The sequence below is a fragment of the Gossypium hirsutum genome, chromosome A09 (assembly GCF_007990345.1).
Source record: "Gossypium hirsutum isolate 1008001.06 chromosome A09, Gossypium_hirsutum_v2.1, whole genome shotgun sequence".
NCBI lineage: Eukaryota > Viridiplantae > Streptophyta > Magnoliopsida > Malvales > Malvaceae > Gossypium > Gossypium hirsutum.
The window spans coordinates 59,703,125-59,725,745 of record NC_053432.1 but is presented as its reverse complement, the minus strand read 5'-3'; the positions used below and the strand labels follow the sequence as shown (position 1 = coordinate 59,725,745).

Below are 22,621 nucleotides of genomic sequence, written 5' to 3'. Positions count from 1 at the left end.
TAAAAGTTTAATTATAAACTATAGAAAAGCCAAGGGACTAAATTAATAAATAAGCCTTATGTGACAAGTGTGTGGTATGTATAAATACATGTGTATTATTTTAATTGGTACAAATGTATGAATATATGTGAATTTACTTAATATTTAAGAAATAATAATTATAATTTAAAATAATAATAATGATATAATATAATAGTTATAATAAATAAAAGAAATAAAACATAAAGAAAAAGGAAAAAGAAGGGCACGAATAGCAGGGAAAGAAAGAAGAAAAAAGGGAAAGAAAAAGAAAAGGAAAATTTAGGATTTTGGAGTTTCAAGCTTAATTGCCAATGTAGCACCGGAAACATCATCAAAAAACAGAAAGGAGAAAGTGAACGATGATATCGAATACCCGAGAATTTCAGTTTGTATTTCTATAAACTATGCTTAATGTTTTAATACAATCTAATTGATATTTTTAAAAGTTAGAATGTATAATGAATGATATGATGGAAACTATTACTGTTTCTGTATTATAATGATATGATTTGAATACCTTATTAACAGTATCAGGCTAGTCGGATATAATTGGCATGCCATAGGATTGGAAGTGTTCAGGGATATTCCGACTGTGTGTCGATGAGACACTATATGTGTCGACTACTGTGATTGTTCCAGATTCGTTTGAAAGAGGTACTCCGTACCTAACTGTGATTGTTACTATTACTGTTACCCTTATAGTGTATCCGCCTTCGGCCGAAGAAACACTGTACATTATCCCCGGTGTGTGGGTTGGATCTGTATATCCGTTCAGGTCCGAGTCATGTTAATAGGGGCAAATAAAAGTACTGAAGACTGATTGTTATCGTTTATGTGACTGAAACTGATATACGATGTTGAAAGATATTGAATGATATGAAAAAGGATACAAATTGATTGTAAGAGATGAAACTATTAAGATTATGAAGTAAAAAGTTTAAGTTACAGTGTATATACATAGTTTATTATTTGTTTAAGTATTAGTTTATAGAAATACCATTGAGTGCATTACTCAGTGTACGGTATGTTTTCGTGCGCAGGACTAGGTGCGAAAGAAAGCTAAGGACTCAGCATCCAAGCCAATCCCGGACTTAAAGTGATGAATACTTTTCTTTTGGTAAAATGGCATGTACCTAGGTTGTTAATGTGTTATTTTGTACATGATAGTGAATAATCATGAAAGTTGTTGAAGCATGGTATGAAATATACATATTTTGGAAGGTAAACTTATATGAGTTTGGCTAGTATGATAATGTAGTATAATTTTGATATGAATTGTAGTACATAATCCTTAAGAGGTATTAAAGTGAATGAATGAATATTTACTAAGTTTGAATGGCATAATGAATGATATTTGATTTAAGAACTATTAGTAAATGTTTGGGTATGAATTAGATGTGTTTAGCATATGAAAATAGCTTAAAAATGGTCAAAAGTCATGTTTTCATACGGCCAAGTCACATAGGCTTGTGCTCAGGCCGTGTGGCTCTCTGTTTATGTCACACGGGCTGTTCCCACGGCCATGTGTGCAAGTCAGATCTGCCCACGGCCTGGCCCCACGGTCATGGGAGCCCCACGGGATGGCCACACTGCCATGTCCTAGGCCACACGGGCGTGTGCCCCTATCTTCAAAGAAAAATTTCCAAAGTTGCCAGTTTAGTCCCGAATTACTTTTAAAGCATGTATTGGGCCTTGTAGGCCCATATTAGGGACTTTGTGGTGAAATTTGAAAGGTTTTGAATTGGAATGCAAATTTATGACTCGATTTTGTGTAAATGTTAGTGTATAAGTCTAGTAATGCCTCGTAACCCTATTCCGGTGACGATTTGAGATTAGGGCGCGTTACAATATAAATAATTGGATAATAGGAAAAGGAAAAATAAAATAATGTTATTGCTTTGAGGCGTGTACAACATTTTTCTTAAGGCTTTTATATGTGTTTAAAATACAACAAAGTCTTTAAACACTCCAAACAGAACCATGAAAATGACTAATAGAAAAGTTATTTATATCTTTTTGTAAGATATCCTTTTATAAGGACATATTTTTAATGAAATACTCTTTCAGATTGTATTGTCTTAAAAACTTCACATTAATACAAAATTAGGTAAGTTATATTTTTAAAATACAATCATTTATTAATAATTATAATTTATTAGACTTTTTAGATAATAAAATATTATTCTGTCCATAACACATTGTCATCCCAAAATCTGCAATTTTAATTAGGAATCATTTGGTTAATCGGAAAAACAATGGAATAAGTTTTTTTTAATCACGCTAGTAAAACAAGGAGTTTTAATTAACACCAGCATATTTGCCACATGAAAAGGAGATCTAAGGGTTAACCAACTCAAACCGGCAATCACTGGATTTTACAACGATGGGGATACAATTTTGACAGCAAAATACAAATGTGACCATCTTTGTTATCTTGGATATGGGAAAGCTTATTTTCTGAGACTACCGCAATTTCGTTTTCGGATCGACTTGATGTTGTTTCCCCTGAATTTAAGTCCTCTGACAGTTGCATCGCCGATTGAGTTTTGCTGTGCATAAAAAATGCAGGTTCTAAGGGTAGAGGGAGAGTGGTGGAGTCGCTAGTAAGCATTAGAACAACCGCACCCATGTTTGGTCTTTGAGCTACATTTTCTTGAACACAAAGCAGTCCAATGTGGATGCATCTCATCACCTCACTTCTTGGACCATCTCTCAAACTGGGGTCTACAAGATCAAATGCTGTCCCAGCCTCCCAATTTCTCCATGCCTGCAGGGTTTGAATTCATGCAAAATGAAAAACTGTACCTTCTTTTAATGCATAACGTCCAGAAGATTTGGATACTTACAAAACTTAGAAGATCTTCTATATTGCTCCCATTATGAAAAGCACTGTTCTTTTGACCACTTAAAATCTCCAAAACTAGTACACCAAAACTGAAAGTATCTGATTTAACCGAAAATTGACCATGCATTGCATATTCAGGTGCCATGTATCCACTACAAATCAATTATTAATATAGGAAAAATTAATGAATTGTAAGGTTCATGTGATTAGAGTGACAATGAGAATCAACCATGTATCAGCTAAGATGATGTTATAGTACTTACTATGTTCCCACAATTCTACTAGTAGCACCTTGAGTTTGATCAACAGCACACAATCTTGCCATGCCAAAATCTGCAATTTTGGCGGTCATCTCTGCATCTAACAATATATTGCTAGCTTTAAGATCTCGATGAATAATTCTTAATCGAGAATCTTGGTGAAGGTAGAGAAGTCCACGGGCAACCCCTCCTATGATTTTGTATCTTCTCTCCCAGTTCAAATACGCTTTTTTAACTGGATCTACATCACCGTAAATGGACAAATCCGAATTAATGAAACAAAACAAGGCTGTTGATTTTTACCTACAGTAATACACTGCCATATCATACCAAATAAGAATTTATCCAAACTTCCATTAGGCACAAACTCATAGATGAGAAGCCTTTCATCTCCTTCAAGGCAGAAACCTTGGAGCCTAACTAAATTTCTATGCTGAAGATTGGCCATTAAATGAACCTCGTTTTTGAATTCAAGGTCTCCTTGTCTAGAATCTGAAGATAACCTTTTCACTGCTATTAATTTTCCACCGGCAAGTGTGCCCTGACAAAATAGATTTCCGTGGTATTAATCTATGTTAAAATTAATAAAAATTTTAATAAATTATTTAAATTTAAATGAATTAAATATATAAAATAAAGTTATTTATTTAATTAAAATTAATTAGGATAACTTACAATTAAATTTTTAATTTTTTTAAAAATACAACAAGTATACGTTTAATATGGCTAAAAGAATAGTAAATGAATACAAAATATATTAATTATATATCATTTCGAAATTGTACATGAGATATAAATAATAAGAAAATTTTACAATTTTTAACAACATGGCCAGCTTTAGTAAACAATTATTATTAAAATAAATTGTTAACAAAAGTGTTACACAAGATAACATTAAATGATTGACAATTTCGTAATTATAATTGTAAAAATTACATAAGCTATTAATAAAAATAAAATAAATTTAATATTTAAAAATATTATTTTTTTCTTGCACAATATTGTAATATAACTTTAAGTTTTTGAGATTATTTTCACTAGGGGTGAAACTAGAAAATTTTTTTAGGAGTTAAAATTAAATTGTAATTTTTACGATAGTAAAAATACAATTTTATTATTTTAATATCTCTATTTTTATAATTTTTAAAAAATTAAATCAAATTTTTATTATTTTTAAAGGTGATCAAAGTACAATTTAACCTTTATTAATTATCATAATACTAATCTAGGCATTAAAGTTTAGAGTTTAAATTTTTTTATCACTTAATCAATAATGAAGAACGACTAGATGACAGGTCAATGTAACATTTTTCAGTTCTATAAAAAATATAACATCCAATAGTTGAATGACTAACTTCAAACTTCTCAAATACTTCTTTTATAATTAAATGATTATTTGTATAAATTATTCACAATACACAGTAAACTTCATAATTAAAAATATAATTATAAAATAATAATATATGATAAATAGCATAAAAATAAATCATACATAAATTATAGAAAATATTTATTATAATAAAGATGCTATAACAGTGCATAATTGATAGTATAGGAATATATTATTGGTTATATACCTTCTTTTTTTCTTTTTTTTTTTACAATATCGAAGTGTAATTATTTTTTAAGCTGTATAATATAATAATTAGTAGGTTAATTCATCAAGATGAATTATGAATTTTTATTAATTCGTTAACTCGTAACTAATTTTTAACATATATGCTTTCAGATGTTAAAAATTTTATTAAATAAAATTACTAGCAAAAAATTAAATAATTTGTAAAGTATCTATATTATATTAATTATTTGATAATTTTAAAAATAAATAATTATAAATTAATAGTAAATAATATATAATATAATAAACAATAAAATTTTGTAATCAATAATTAAATAGAGATAAACGTAGTAATAAATAAATTACAATACACAAGTAAAAACATATAAGGATAAGATAATAATAAATAAGATACAAATAAATAATTGATAATAGAAGATAATAGTAAATTTTATAATTTATAATTTTATATAATTTATTAATTAAGTAAAAAATTATAAATATATATTTATATTGAAAATTTTAGTCGTAACAAATTAACTTACAATTAAATTATCAGTTATATATTTTTTAAAATTATTACATAAAATTAATTGAACAATTTATTATAAAATATTATAATATTCATATTTTAAGTAATTAACGTCTAAATGCAAAGAAAAAAATAAAACATCAAAAAATTATATATATATATTTCATTGTACGCTCTAAGTATTTTTTTTATATCTTTTTCTTTGGAATTGAAATTTAAAATTTTTATTATTTGTAATGTAATAAAAGTTATTTTAAGTATTCTTTTATAAAATATTATTAAATTAAATTATTTATAATTTGATAATATTAGCATAGTAGGCGTAACTAAAACTAGTATATATGGTATGAAATTGTGATTTCACTTAAACTCTATTTTTTTCATTTTTATTTCTCTTGACGCATTTTAAATTTAACTAAATACGCTAAAACAGGACAAAAAACCTAATTATCAATTTCATCTTGAAAAAGGATAGAGGTGATGCAATCCTTTCACTAGGCTAATAAATTTATCATTTGGTGCAATATATATTGATGTCTTACCTTATAAACTGCTCCGAATCCACCTTGGCCAAGCTTATTTCCATCAGAAAAGTGATCTGTTGCAGCTCTAATGGTGTTGAAATCATATTGTAAGGACTCTGCAGTTGAGATTTCATCCACTGCTTCCGTTGCTTCATGCTCTTCAGAGGTTTAACAAATGAAACAAAAAACAAGTAAATTGTAGACTCAGTTACAACGTTGCAAAAGAAAGAAAACCGATAAACTGATACTTTTACTTACTTTGAGGTTTCAGCTTTGGCTTCCTCAACCTTAAAATAACGAAGATGCAGATGAAAATGAGGAGTAGAGCAAAAGCAGCAGCCGAAATGGATATGATAATAGTAGTTCCAGATGAACTACTGTCGTTTTTTGCAAAATTTCAAGTGTTTCCTTTATGAGAGAAGACATAGTGAAGTTTGGGTCTCCCCAGTTGCATAAACAAAAAGGATATGGAACTATGGAAGTATCTTGATATTATGGAGAAACACTTTTCTCTTTTCATAGACATGCGATGCATCTCTTTATACAGATGGTCATGGTGACTTGATAAAACAAAGAAGAGAAAGTACCTGTTGTTGTGGGAGAAGAAGGTGGGGATGCTGTTGATGGTGGCGGTGATGATGGTGTTGCTGTTGTATCAGCAGCAGTAAGATTATAGAAGCGTTCAATCTCAAACCTAAAATTAGAACTTGGCCTATATACCCTGCATCCTTGTTTTCTGTCACAATAATTTGGGATTTCTCCAATGGCCTGTAACAAGCAAGATTGGCAAACCGTATCTTCCAAATTAGGCGTGCATTGAACAAGCGCATATATTGTTAGGAAAGGTATTCGCGCACTGCCTGTTGCAAACTTTCCAAGGGATGTCCCCGTTGAAGCAATATTTGTTAGGTTGTCCATTAAAGAGCTCACGGCCTGATTGAAAGCATCTACATTCGTCACGTTATTTGGATTCCACATGTAAAAACTAGGCGAGGTTTCTGCAACACCAAGGATGGTACGATTTGTGTAGCGGAACATACAATAGTCATACCCTATAATCGCCTCTCTTTGGTAAGGGCAGCGGTTTCTGAGCTCATCGTTTGCGTTATTGATGCAGGTGGAGCAATCACTTGAGTTCACATCTCCTCTGCAAAGTGCAAGTGCGTTGGCTATGTTGGAGCCTTGGCCTGATGAAAAATTGTAGAACCCGTTTTCATTTGATGTATTGAGGGTGAAAGACGAAAGTAGTCGGTTGAGGTTCGTCTGGTAAGTGCTGTTTCTGGTGAAGTTACCACTTTGGTCTGAACAAAAATGGTATAGAGGCTCTTGTTGAGCAACGGTAACAGTAAGAAAGAATGCAATGGTTAAAGAAGAGAACAAAAACAACCATGGAATATCCATTGTCCTCCTTAATGTAGGATTTTGAGAATATATTATAATGATGAATGCTCCTTCTGTCACGAAGTTGGATGCTTAAAACCTTTATGATATAGGAAATTAGGAATTGGTAGATAAAACTGTAAGAATTTTCTTAAAAGATTATTAAAATGCAGGGTTGATGCAGACTTAACTGATCATAAATTTCCAAGAAAGCCACTTGGCTGTGGATTTGGACAAGTCTGAAATAAAGAAGTGAAAGTCAATTGTTGATTACTTCATAAAAGAAAAATCTTTGGTTTGAAAAGTAAAACAAGTATGTGGAAACATGCAGGAACTAGGAAGCTTCCTTGGGTTTCAAGGGAATAGCTCTGGTCGCGTGATCATTAACTCTATGATCTAATATTGTTCACTCTTTTTTTTCAACTGAAATTAGGAAAACATAGGGTATTACTTAAACAAACACTGAAGTATTAAAAAAGAAGACGACAAAGCTAACTATTTTGGAAACTAGCATGTTTGATTAAATTGGAACACGTCTCAAAGATGAAACTATAACCTCTACTTTAGAGCTATAGATATTGTTGATGTGTGGGATCAATAAGGAGAAGATACGGAAAAAGATATGGTGGATATGGTGGAGCTGACAGAGGTCAGTTCACTATGTTTGGGTGGAGAACTAGAGAGTAAAAAGAGAGTGGAGAAGGCTGAGGCAGTAACTGGAAGGAGATTGACCAACTGTAGGCTATTTATAGGTGAGGTCCCATGCAAGATAGTGTTAATGTGACAGACCTTGTAACACCCCTCACCCGTATCCAGTGTCGGGATAGGGTTCAAGGCGTTACCGAAACTTTTTATTTAAAACATACTAAATCAACTCACCAGGTTTAGCTCAGAACTGAGACTTACAAGCATTCGCATCTCGTCCCTTAAATAGACCTTCAAGACTCTAAAAATACATAGGGATGATTCGGGATAGGACCGAAAACATCCCATAACTTTAGAAAAATTTTCTTATTTAGGAGTATCACACGCCCATGTGTGTGGGCTATATGGGCTCACACGCCCGTGCATCTTAGGGCACGCCAATGCCCTTCAACCGTGGGCAACACTGAGTTTTAGACCCGGTCAAGGCACACCCCATGGTCTCACCCCGTGTTCAAAACTTGAGCATTCTATTAAATTAACACGGCCTAGGTACACGCTCATGTGACCTACTCGTGTACTAATTTGACTTAAAGTTTTAGGTGCAGGGGATACACGGTCACAACACACGCCCGTGGGAGGGAACCGTGTGTCACACACGGCCTAGACACACGCCCGTGTGTCTAACCATGTGGACTCTGTTGGGCTATTTTCCAAGCCTAAGGTCACTTTTTTCTACCTCTTATGCATAGAAATTTCCAAGTTTGAGAGAAAACATGACTTTACACTTGTAAATAATCTTAATAAAACTCATTGTATGGAAACCTCATATCATTGGTTTCACACGAAAAGGTTATTTCCCATTTAGTATTCATGGGTTCTTATGTTATTGTAGTACATTCAAAACTTGGCTCGTTTTTGAACTCGTTGCCACTTGTAGCAACCCAACATAATGGAGCATAAACGTGCATATAAAGGCAAGTCATAGCCTACTTTCAAATATGCCATTTTCTATGGCCTTATACAAAATGATGAATGCATCTTTACATGCCTTCATTTGGAAATTCAAATGACACATATGACAAAATACTCAAAGCCCTACACATGCCATTAACAAATTAGAAGTGTTTTTATACCAAAGCTTGACTAGTTGATAGTGTGTTGAGTCTCCAATCGTCTTCCAATCCTTATGAGTCCTCGAGCTCTGAAAAACAGGGAAAAAGAGAGGGAATAAGCATTTTCATGCTTAGTAAGCTCGAATAACTGGAAAGTAAACTTACCGAGTAATTAGCTTACATCCATACTTAAATCATGAATTCATCCAATATGAAATGATTTCCTATCACATGCACTCAATCAATGAGTTAGTCACATAATCATGTATCCTGTAATGTAACTAGATGAGCTCATCATTCAATATTTCATTCATGTATGTATATCCCATGTTATTCTCGTTGAGTTTCTAGGAAGACTCGATGGAATACCCATTATCCGTCAATTCATAGGAATGATAATTCCATATATGCACTCCCGCAAACCTCACATCATATGGTAGGATTACCAATCCAGGCTAAATCTCTTATAGTGACAACACCCTTAATGAGATCAGATCTAAATTACCAGTCCAGGCTAAATTCAAACCCTAATCAGATTACCCGTCCGTGCTAAATCTGTAATGCACATATATTCTTCGGGAGGCTTGATCATTCAAGGAACACCCGTCCGGGCTAGATTCCTTTTCATACTTGAGATTTTGGATTACCCGTCCAAGCTAAATCTTCACTGCAACACATGCAAGATCTCAGTTCACATGTCAATGAGGGATTATCCATTGATTTCCCTTTGTCAACCTCAACAGAGATATTTTTCACATGTTTTCATCAATTTACATTTCTATGATATTTTATGCCAATAATAAATGCAATCACCAAGCATTCATAAAGCATACAATTATGCATATTAAGGGTTTACTTGAAGTTATCCGAACTTACCTAGTATTCTTTTCGAGATTGTGTTTCGGTTATTTCGAAACTTTGCGTTTACCAAGATCGACCTCCGAAATTTGTTCCTCGAGGTCTATAACAACAAAATTAACTCATTAATACCCCACATTATACATTTCAGGTTTAATATCTACCCCCAGTCCAAATGACCGTTTTGTCCCTAACCTTTGACATTTTTACGATTTAGTCCTTAGGTTCGTATAATGAAACACATGCAATTTCTATCTTACCCAAGCCGAACTAAACATTTTTCTCTCTTATGACAACCCACATTTTTCATTTTCTTCCCCATTTCTACCACACATTTACATCTTTTGCAAATTAGTCCCTATAAGGGTTTCTCACGAAAACCAACTTGGAAAAGATGTTTAACACACATTTATCTTTCATATTCCTCCATAATCCATCAAAATACAAGCAACTCATGCATGGGTAAATTTTCAAACATGAACCCTAGCATGAAATATGGGTAGAAATGGAGAGAGCAAGTTACCGGGATTTCAAAAATACAAAGAACATGAAAAACGGGACTTGGGAGTGCTTACTATTTAGCTTGGAAAGCTTGAAAACCCTAGCTATGGTGACCTTTGAAATTTCGGCTGGATGAAGGAGAAAATGAGCTGATTTTGGTTCATTTTTCCCATTTTATTTCATTAAAATGCCTAATGACCAAAATGCCCTCATGCATTTTCTTTAAAATTTCATCTATGCAAGCCCATTTTTGTCCAAAAATTTAGAATTTGGGCAAATTATTCTCTATGACCTTCTAATTCATAATCTAAAGCAATTTCATACAAATTGCTTCTAGAATCCAAGTTTTACAATTTATTCAATTTAGTCCCTAATTTCCAATTGGACATCTTATACTTAGAATTTCTTCATGAAACTTTAACACATGCATATATTCATATTCTAGGCCTCATAATAATCATCAAAATAAATATTCTGATGTTGGATTTGTGGTCCTGAAACCACTACTCCGCCTAGGCCCTATTTCGGGATGTTACATTTCTCTCCCCTTAGGGACTTTCGTCCTCGATACTCTTACCAGAAAATAGATTCGGATATTGGCTTCTCATGGTTTCTTCTGGTTCACATGTAGCTTCTTCAACACCATGTCGATGCCATAAAACTTTTACAAGAGCCACATCTTTATTTCTCAACTGTTTAACTTCACGAGCCAATATCTTAACCGATTCCTCTCCATAGGTCATGTCCGGTCGAATTTCAATATCAGTCAGTGAAATCACATGAGAGGGGTCTGATCGGTATCTCCTTAACATGGATACATGGGACACGTCATGAATCATTTCCAATTCAGGTGGCAACACCAAACGATAGGCTAACAGTCCAACTCTTTCAGTGATCTCGTATGGTCCGATAAATTGTGGACTTAGTTTACCTTTCTGACCAAATCTCAATACCTTTTTCCATGGAGATACTTTCAAGAATACTCTATCTCCAACTTGAAACTCAATTTCCTTTCTTTTCAGGTCAGCATAAGACTTTTTCCTATCTGATGCCGCTTTTAAATAATCCCATATCACTTTAACTCTTTCTTCAGTTTCTTTAATCAGATCAACTCCGTGACTCTGATTTTCCTGAAGTTCTGTCCAGTACAATGGAGTTCGGCACTTCCTACCATACAAGGCCTTATAAGGTGCCATCTTCAAACTTGTTTGGAAACTATTTTTGTAGGCAAATTCTACCAATGGCAGATATTTTTCCCAACTACCCTAAAATTCAAGGATGCAACAACGTAACATGTCCTCGAGAATCTAAATCATCCGCTCAGACTGACCATCGGTCTGAGGGTGGAAAGCTATGCTAAAGCTCAACTTTATACCCAAAGCTTCTTGTAACTTCTTCCAGAATCTCGAAGTGAACCTCGGGTCTCTATCTGAAATAATCAACAATGGTATTTCGTGTAATCTTACTATCTCAGAAATGTACAAATCGACCAATCTATCAAAAGAGTAATCCATCCTTACGGAATAAAATGAGATGACTTTGTCAATTTGTCCACTATGACCCATATGGCATCTTTCTTTTTCGGAGTCATAGGTAGTCCTTTCACAAAATCCATAGTAACTCTGTCCCACTTCTATTCGGGGACCAATACAGGCTGTAATAAACCTGAAGGCACTTGATGTTCAGCTTTAACTTGCTGACATACCAGGCATTTTGATACAAGTTCAGAAATATCTCTTTTCATACCATTCCACCAGTACATCTTCTTTAAATCGTTGTACATCTTGGTCCTTCGAGGATGAACTAACAAACGACTATTATGTGCTTCTTGCAAATCTTCCGAATAAGTTCATTGTCTTTGGGTACACAAACCCTATCTCTGAACATCAAACATCCACCAAGACTAATTCAGAAATCTGACTCAATACTAGACTCACATTGAGCCCTTTTTGCTTGCAAGTCATCATCATTAAATTGAGCATCATGAATTTCCTGCAGAAAAGTTGGCCTAGCCTCTAGCTCAGCTAGAACTGAACCATCATCAAGTAATGTCAAACGAGCATCCATAGCTCTCAAGGCATATAAGGATTTCCTACTCAATGCATCGGCAACCACATTCGCCTTTCCTGGATGATAGTTGATAATCAAATCATAATCCTTAATTAATTCTAGCCATCTCCGCTGTCTCAAATTTAATTCTTTCTGAGTCATCAATTATTTCAAACTCTTGTGGTCCGTGAACATACGACAAGTCTCGCCATACAAATAATGCCTCCAAATTTTCAAGGCAAAAACAATAGCGGCAAGCTCTAGGTCGCGATTTGGATAATTCTTCTCGTGGGGCTTTAATTGCCATGAAGCATAGGCTATCACCTTGCCATCTTGCATAAGCACACAACCCAATCCATTTAAGGATGCATCACTGTAGACCACAATTCTTTTCCCGGTTCAGGTAACACTAAAACAGAAGCTTCGGTCAGCAATGTCTTTAACTTTTCAAAACTTTGCTGACACTTCTCCGTCCATTCAAACTTAACGTCTTTCTGTAGTAGCTTCATCATTAGAGTGGCTATTATGGAAAATCCTTTTACAAACCTTCGATAGTAACTGGCTAAGCCAAAAAAGCTTCTAACCTCGGTTACATTCTTAGGCGATTTCCATTCAACAATTGCAGAAATCTTACTTAGATCAACTCGGATGCCTTCACCTAAAACTATATGACCCAAAAATCCAACTTCCTAGAGCCAAAACTCACTCTTGCTAAACTTAGCATATAGTTGCTTTCCCCGCAAGGTCTGCAATACAATTCTTAAGTGCTTCGTATGCTCTGTTTCATCTTTAGAGTAGATCAAAATGTCATCAATAAACACAACGACAAACTTATCCAAGTATGGCTGAAAGATCCTATTCATTAGATCCATAAACACGGCCGGTGCATTCGTCAGCCCAAACGGCATGACAAGAAACTCATAATGGCCATACCTCGTTCTGAAAGCTGTCTTAGGTACATCTGAGTCTTCAACTCTCAACTGATAATAGCCAGACCTCAAGTCTATCTTGGAGAATACGGTGGTTCCTCTCAATTGATCAAACAAATCATCGATCCTTGGTAAAGGATACTTATTCTTAATAGTCACCCTATTCAGTTGCCGATAATCGATACATAACCTCATCGAACCATCTCTCTTCTTTACAAACAATAGGGGGCACTCCAAGGTGAAAAACTTGGCCTAGCAAATCCTTTATTCGTTAGCTCTTGCAACTGTGCTTTTAACTCCTTCAGCTTGGTAGATGCCATTCTGTATGGAGCAATAGAAATTGGAGTCGTTCCTGGAACCAACTCAATACTAAACTCTATCTCCCTTTCAAGAGGTAGTTCGGGTAATTCTTCCAGAAACACATCTGAATACTCACATACTATTGGCACAGCCTCAATCTTCAGCTCTGTTTCCTTAGTGTTCAGTACAAATGCAAGATAGGCTTCATATCCTTTCCTCATATATCTCTAAGCAACCATTGCCGTGATTACAATCGGTGGCGAACCCAATTCTCTCAATTAAACCCGTAGAATCTTACCATCCGGGCATTTCAACTTAATGTATTTACTACCACAATTCACAGTTACATCATGAAGGGCTAACCAATCCATACCAAGTATTACGTCAAATTCATCAAATGGTAACAACATAAGGTTAGCCGGGAAACAAAAACCTTGAATCGTCAAAAGACAATTCTTACAGACTTTATCAACTAGGACTAATTTGCCTAGTGGGTTCGACACTCTAATAATGTCTTCCGTAAGTTCAACAGGTATGTTCATACTAGACGCCAATCTCATGCAAATATATGAATGCGTTGACCCCGGATCAATTAAAGCAACAATACTTATATTAAAAAGGAGAAGGTACCCGTAATAACATCAGGAGCATCTGCTTCCTCTCAGGCATGCATCGCATACGTTCTTGCCAGGGATTAAACCTCTAGTTTTGTAGCGTCATTAGTCACGACTCGACTGCCACTAACACTCCCTGAGTATCTCGGAGGTCTACCCCGTGGAATAGGAGTACTCGATTTTGGGGTTACATCCACTTCTTTTCCAACTCGCTTTGGGCAATCTCTGAGGAAGTGATGAAAAGGACCACATCTGAAACACGCGCCGCTCTTCATTTGGCACTCTCCGAAGTGAAATTTGTTGTAGATCTTACACTTTAGTTTTTGATCATCTACACTCCCACACTAGTCTTCATCGGGGAAGAAGACTTTTGACCTCGTCGTTTAGAGCTTCTTGATCTACCTAAATATCCCACTGACGAAGTGGATCGTTCACGCAGGCTCCTGGGTCTCTTCATAGAGAATGAGAGTGTTTTAACGCTAGACCTCTTGCTCGCAACTCGAGCCTCTCTCTTAGCTTGTTTTCTTTCATTATTAAGTTCTTCGGCCTTCTTGGCTCGATCGGCCAATGCGGTAAACTCCCGTATTTCCAAGATCCCAATTAACAACTTGATGTCCTCATTCTCCTTGAAGCGTTTACACATTTTCGATTCAGTTTAGACCCATTCAGTTGCGTACTGACTTAGTCGTACGAACTCTCTCGTATTCCGCTACAGTCTTATTCCCTTGTTTGAGTTTCAAGAACTCCTTCCGCTTCGAGTCCAAAAACCGTTGGCTAATGTATTTCTTCCTAAACTCAGCTTGGAAGAAATCCCAAGTGATATTTTCTTTCAGCACTACCGAGGATACTGTCTTCCACCAATTGTAGGCAGTGTCCTTCAAAAGGGACACAGCACACTTCAAACATTCCTTGGGTGTGCATGACAAATCATCTAGCACCCGCGTAGTATTCTCGAGCTAGAACTCGGCTCTTTCAGCATCATCAACAACTTTTGCTCTAAATTCTTCAGCCCCATACTTCCTAAGCTTATCTACAGGGGCTTTACCGATTCTCACCGGTGCCATTCCTCGTGGCACGTCCTCATCAGGTTGGTTAGGGGGCGGGGGAGGTCTCGGTATATTGGGGCAATTTCTTAGATAATCCCCAAACCACTCTTCCATCATATCACAGAAAGCAGCTCGGGCCTCTCTCGGCCTTCTAACATTAGCCTTCTACTACTAGTAGATACAGCTCGCTGTACGGAAGCTAGAGCATGGCTCTCTGCTCCCTCGGACTCATCTTGTGCTTGATTGGAAGACATTTACTATATTCAAAACAATTTAAACAATTAGGAGACGTCACACTCTCAACATTCAAATAATGGCATGTATAGTAAACCTTTAACATCCTCTACGGTAGTCCTAGAACCTACTAAACTGTAGCTCTGATACCAATAAATGTAACACCCCTCACCCGTATTCGGTGCCGGGATAGGGTTTAAGGCGTTACCTGAACTTTTTATTTAAAACATACTGAATCAACTCACCAGGTTTAGCTCAGAACTGAGACTTACAAGCATTCACATCTTGTCCCTTAAATAGACCTTCAAGACTCTAAATATACATAGGGATGATTCGGGATAGGACCGGGAACATCCCATAACATTAGAAAAAAATTCTTATTTAGGAGTATCACACGGCCGTGTGTGTGGGCTCACACGTCCGTGTATTTTAGGGCATGCCCATGCCCTTCAACCGTGGGCAACAACTGACTTTTAGACACAGCCAAGGCATACGCCCGTGGTCTCACCCCGTGTCCAAAACTTGAGCATTCTGTTAAATTAACACGGCCTAGGCACACACCCGTGTGACCTACCCGTGTACTAATTTGACTTAAAGTTTTAGCTACGGGGGACACACGGTCACAACACACACCCGTGGGAGGGAACCGTGTGTCACACACGGCCTAGACACACGCCCGTGTGTCTAACCATGTGGACTCTGTTGGGCTATTTTCCAAGCCTAAGGTCACCATTTTCTACCTCTTATGCGTAGAAATTTCCAAGTTTGAGAGAAAACATGACTTTACACTTGTAAATAATCTTAATAAGACTCATTGTATGGAAACCTTATATCATTAGTTTCACACGAAAAGGTTATTTCCCATTTAGTATTCATGAGTTCTTATGTTATTGTAGTACATTCAAAACTTGGCTCGTTTTCGAACTCGTTGCCATTTGTAGCAACCCAACATAACAGAGCATAAACGTGCATATAAAGGCAAGTTATAGCCTACTTTCAATTATGCCATTTTCCACGGCCTTATACAAAAAGATGAATGCATCTTTACATGCCTTCATTTGGCAATTCAAATGACACATATGACAATATACTCAAAGCCCTATATGCCATTAACAAAATAGAAGTGTCTTTATACCAAAGCTTAACTAGTTGATAGTGTGTTGATTCTACAATCGTCTTCTAATCCTTATGAGTCCTCGAGCTCTGAAAAATAGGGAAAAAGAGAGGGAATAAGCATTTTCATGCTTAGTAAGATCGAATAACCGGAAAGTAAACTTACCGAGTAATTACCTTACATCCATACTTAAATCATGAATTCATCCAATATGAAATGATTTCCTATCACATGCACTCAATCAATGAGTTAGTCACATAATCATGTATCTTGTAATTTAACTAGATGAGCTCATCATTCAATATTTCATTCATGTATGTATATCCCATGTTATTCTCGTTGAGTTTCTAGGAAGACTCGATGGAATACCCATTATCCGTCAATTCATAGGAATGATAATTCCATATATGCACTCCCGCGAACCTCACATCATATGGTAGGATTACCAGTCCAGGCTAAATCCCCAATATAATGAACTCATAAGGTGATGTCGAGATTACCGGTCCAGGCTAAATCTCTTATAGTGACAACACCCTTAATGAGCTCAGATTTGAATTACCATTCCAGGCTAAATTCAGACCCTAATCAGATTACCCGTTCGGGCTGAATCTGTAATGCACATATATTCTTCGGGAGGCTTGATCATTCAAGAAACACCCGTCCGGGCTAGATTCTTTTTCATACTTGAGATCTTGGATTACCTGTTCAGGCTAAATCCTTAATGCAACACATGCAAGATCTCAGTTCACATGTCAATGAGGGATTATCCATCGATTTCCCTTTGTCAACCTCAACCGAGATATTTTTCACATGTTATCATCAATATACATTTCTATGATATTTCATTCCAATAATAAATGCAATCACCAAGCATTCATAAAGCATACAATTATGCATATTAAGGGTTTACTTGAAGTTATCCGAACTTACCTAGTATTCTTTTCAGGATTATGTTTCGGTTTTTCCGAAACTTTGCGTTTACCACGATCGACCTCCGAAATTTGTTCCCCAGGGTCTATAACAACAAAATTAACTCATTAATACCCCACATTATACATTTCAGGTTTAATATCTACCCCCGGTCCAAATGACTTTTTTCCCCTAACCTTTTACATTTTTACGATTTAGTCCCTAGGATCGTACAATGAAACACATGCAATTTCTATCTTACCCAAGCCTAACCAAACATTTTTCTCTCTTATGGAAACCCTCATTTTTCGTTTTCTTCCCCATTTCTACCACACATTTACATCTTTTGCGAATTAGTCTCTATAAGGGTTTCTCATGAAAACCAACTAGGAAAAGATGTTTAACACACATTTATCTTCCATATTCCTCCATAATCCATCAAAATACAAGCAAATCATGCATGGGTAAATTTTCAAACATGAACCCTAGCATGAAATATGGGTAGAAATGGAGAGAGCAAGTTGCCGGAATTTCAAAAATACAAAAAACATGAAAAATGAGACTTGGGAGCACTTACTATTTAGCTTGGAAAGCTTGAAAACCCTAGCTATGGTGACCCTTGAAATTTCGGCTGGATGAAGGAGAAAATGAGCTGATTTTGGTTCATTTTTCCCATTTTATTTCATTAAAATGCCTAATGACCAAAATGCCTTTATGCTATTTCTTTTAAATTTCATCCATGTAAGCTCATTTTTGTCCAAAAATTTAGAATTTCGAAAAATTACTCTCTATGACCTTATAATTCATAATCTAAAGCAATTTCATACAAATTGCTTCTAAAATCCAAGTTACAATTTTTTCAATTTAGTCTCTAATTTCCAATTGGACATCTTATACTTAGAATTTCTTCATGAAACTTTAATACATGCATATATTCATATTCTAGGCCTCATAATAATCATCAAAATAAATATTATGATGTCATATTTGTGGTCCCAAAACCACTATTCTGACTAGGCCCTATTTTGGGATGTTACAGACCCGCTATTGGTCATTATTATGGAACGTGTGGGGTGGATATTTTTGATGAGATGAATATGTCTGTAATGTGGTAGATCATGTCATTTGTTTTTATTTGGGGTACAGAGAAGTTGAACCCACCTAGGGTTTGGTGACCAAAAGGATCATGTTAGGGATCGACCTGGTTAAGCAACAAGTAAAAATAGCAAAAGAAATTAAGAGATTGAACACAAATTTAACGTGGAAAAATCCCTCCAAAGAGGATAAAAAAACCACGAGCAAAGATAATTTTACTATAATGACAAAAGAATGAAGAGTACAAAAGATAGAGATAAAAACTAAACCCCGAAAACCAAAAAACAAAGAACCCTCAAAACGTAAACACAAAATTCTCTAAAAGTGTTATGAGTTCTAACCTCTAATGGTGTATTTTCTAAGGTTGTAAAATAGCCTATTTATAGGCTAAATTTATCAAATAAAAAAATAATCTACACTAATCAAAGTTTGATTGAAACAAATAAACAAAGTTTAACTGGAAGATTATTTCTCAAATTTGGCTGAAATAGGAGTCACACTCAACAAATCTCCACATTGACTCATATTTTCACATTACCATCTTTGCCAAAGCCTGCCACGGGCCTATCTTGAACTATGCAGGGAATTAATTGAGTCGAATATGTGCTTAGAAACTGAAAAACTTCTAGCCTTTGACTTGTACGCTACCAAAGTAAAAATATTCTGGGTCTGATTTTCATGAACATAGTGCCCTAACTTTTCAAAACCTACATAAAAAAGAGAAGCTTTCTTTAATGAAACAGTCATATATTTTTCCCTCCTATGACCAAGTTGCTTCTGCTCCAAATGAGTTGACTTCGACTCTGTAATGGATGAGGGACATTTGATTTCACCGTTCATTGTAGAACTTTCCAGAATATAAAGACTATCAGTCTTTTTACCTTTTAACAAAACTAGACCTCCACGAGATACCTTAATGGCACTCGACTCAATGTTGATTCTACATCCTTTCAGTCTAAAATACTCAAAGAGATGAGATTTTTTTCGTAAATCATGTACATACCTGACAATTGAGAGTGTCCTAATAGTCCCATCATGCATCCTAATTTTAACAGTAACAATACCAATTACCTTACTGGATGAATCATTTCTTATGCGCACAACTCCACCTTCAACCGAACTGTATATGGAGAACCATTCTCTATTGGGACACATATGAAAAGAACATCTCGAATCTAGGATCCACTCGGACGTATGCTTGGAGTTATCGCTCGTTGACACTAACAAGAAATCATCACCACTTTCATCGGCCAAATTAGCACTAACTACATCTTCCTCGTTACTCTCAACAGCTCTTTTATTTCACCGTTTATATCAATTTGCTTTGACGTAACCTAACTTTTTACAATAGCGACACCTTTTGTCTCGCTTTTTTAATGCTACCAAAATAGAAAGTTGCCTATCTACCTTGCTATCTGAACCAAACTCATTTTTGAGTTTATCTCTAGTAAATAAATAACCCTTCACATTTTCGAACGAGAGTTTGTCTCTGCCATAAATCAGGGTCTCCTTGAAAAACTTGTATGAAGGGGGTAAAGAGCACAATAATAGCATAGCCTAATCTTCATCATCAATCTAAATCTCAACGTCCTTTAAATTATTTAAAAGAGTAATGAATTGACTAATGTGATCTCTAAGAAGCTCACCTTCGTTCATGTGAAATGTAAATAGACTTTGTTTCAACACCAAACGGTTAGCTAGAGACTTAGTTGCATAAAAAGTTTTTAACCTTTTCCACAAGGCGGATGAGGTCTTTTCCATCAATAACTTATACAATACCGTATTTGTGAGGCACAATTGGATTGCAGACAATGGCTTTTCATCAAGTTCTTCCCATTCTATTTGATTTAGATTCTCAGGCTTTTTCCCGATAACAACCTTTTTCAGGCCGATTTGAACTAGAATTGCCATCACTTGAACTTGCCATAGATTAAAATTTGTGACACCACCAAAATTTTTAATTTCAAACCTTGTTGCTGCCATTTCTGAGCAAGTTGATCTACAAAAATTAAACTAGCTCTAATACCACTTGTAACACCTCAGATTTTGGGGGTTAGAAGTTCTGATGTTAGTGATCAGCGCCTAAGAGAAAAGTGTGCTTTTGTGTCTAGACTTGTATGTAAGTGACAGAATGGGCCTGCTGGTCTGGTGGTTGGAGATTAGTGAACTTCAAGGTTTCGGGTTTGAGTCTTTAGGAGCACATTTTGGAGAGGCAATTTATTCTATTTTGTTTTTAGTTAATATTGATAATTATTTATTTTTATTTTTATTTTATTATATTTTATTTTTAATTTTTTTGGTTTTCTGCAGGACATTTTTTTGGTTCTTTTCTTTTTGCCTTCTTTTTTTTTCTTTCTCTAGGGAAACAGTTTACTGCACATATTTTGAAGAATTTCGCTCTGCCATCATCGAAACAGGTGTGGGATTCAAACTTTAACTATTTTGTTTTACGAATTGTTGTTTCGACATTTCTTGAGTGTGCTTAACTTCATTTATTTGGAAGTTTGGATGTTGAAGAAATATAGGGAATACTGCGTATTTCGATGTACTTTTGATATAATAAAAGCTTGGGGACTATTTTGACGGCTAAAACGAGGTTTCTAGCCTGTTCCGAAGGAGTTTTGTGACTACTTCAGTGGCCACACAGGCATGTGCTTGCTCATACGACCGTGTGGAATTAGAAATTAGGGTTTTTGGGCTAAATTTGGTGCCACATGACCGTGTGGCCGATTTGGGGATTTTTTTATTTTTCAAACAGCCTTGTCCTCTAAACACATGGGCTTGTGAGTTTGGGAATTAGGGTTTGAGTGATTTCGGGTTACATGGCCTGGTCATACGATCTTGTGGCTGATTTGAAGATTTAGGGATTCCACAAGGGTATATGTTTCAAATACACAGTCGTGTCTGGTGGGCACACAGCCATGTGAGACCCTCACATGGTAGTGTCAGTCCTATATTCAGATTTAGTACAAATGGATAGAGAGTTGCACAGCCTATTCCCACGGCCATGTCCCTGGTCCACATGGGCGTGTGCCTTAGTCACACTTCACACGAGTGTGTGCCACTCTTCCCATGAGCTTTCGACCTGCCACATGGCCTAGGCAATTCCACACGACCAGAGCACACAGGCGTTTGGTCTTAGGACCCCAAAATTTCAGTTGTATATGTTTTGATCTGAAAATGTATTTGTGTGTTTCAAACCCTTGGCCATGCCTTTGAAAGGGTAATTAAGACTTTGATTTAGGCTGTGGCTTATGGGTTATTAGCAAATATTGTGTGAGACATTTGATTCTGAATCTGGATTGTGGAGTGTGTTTATGTGTTTACGTAACTGATCTGACTGATTTTCTATGAATGTGTCACTAACTATGAAGTTGTGAGCATGCATACACTTGCATAATGTATTTTGGGAGGGATTGTGAAGAGAAGGGAGTCTGATTCTGATATGATCTGGCAATTTTACTGCATTATATTCTTATGGCAATTTATCACACTGTAGTGCGTGTGTGTCAGATTTGTTGCGTACTATTATCTGATCTAGTAGTACAACTGTAACAGGACTGTATAGCGGATTATCGCATTGCACTATACAGCACATACGCCAGCTCTACTGCGTATTGATAGTTGAATGGCTTGGTCCACATATGTTGTGTGTAGGATTGGATGGGCCTTCGAGGTCTTAAGTGGTGTGTTTTGGTTGGATGAACTTAAACAGCTCTTATGGGGTGTCATCGGGGGACAGAGAGGTGTGTTGGATGGATGGGTGGGTTTTACCATTTGATTGCATTCACACTATTGATTTGAGTTTTCTAAGTGTAAGACTATCTCATTGTTTTCTGTTTGACTGAATAACACTTGTGACCGAATGTTTGTGTGTGAATTGGGGTGCTCGAGCATTATGTTCTATTGGCATGTGAGTTCCAAGCTTCTTTCTGACTTCATGTATTTCTGTGAATCTGATGCGATACTGTTTTGAACTCCGTGGTTGGTTTTTAGTTTTGATTCAGACTCACCTTGAGCTCGAATAGCTCACCCCCTCTTAGTGTTTCCCTTTCAGGTACACTTCTGAATTTTGACACTGGACTCGGCAAGTCA

General features: G+C 35.8%; 1 protein-coding gene across 1 annotated transcript; it reads right to left on the bottom strand.

Moving 5' to 3' along the window:
• Positions 1 to 2,386: 2,386 nt before the first annotated feature.
• Positions 2,387 to 7,141, bottom strand: LOC121206012 (cysteine-rich receptor-like protein kinase 26). Its single transcript, XM_041076169.1, has 7 exons — positions 6,312 to 7,141; positions 5,999 to 6,114; positions 5,759 to 5,889; positions 3,457 to 3,667; positions 3,130 to 3,367; positions 2,868 to 3,018; positions 2,387 to 2,788 (listed from the first exon to the last, which is right to left on the bottom strand). The coding sequence occupies exons 1-7, from the start codon at positions 7,139 to 7,141 to the stop codon at positions 2,387 to 2,389; spliced, it is 2,079 nt and encodes a 692-aa protein (XP_040932103.1).
• Between the last annotated feature and the right edge of the window lie 15,480 nt (positions 7,142 to 22,621).

Coding starts and splice junctions, on each gene's coding strand:
- LOC121206012 (XM_041076169.1), bottom strand. CDS start 7,141: ATGGATATTCCATGGTTGTTTTTGTTCTCTTCTTTAACCATTGCATTC. Junction 6,115..6,311: donor ACAGGTACTTTCTCTTCTTT/GTTTTATCAAGT, acceptor AAACGACAGTAG/TTCATCTGGAACTACTATTA. Junction 5,890..5,998: donor GCCAAAGCTGAAACCTCAAA/GTAAGTAAAAGT, acceptor AAGAGCATGAAG/CAACGGAAGCAGTGGATGAA.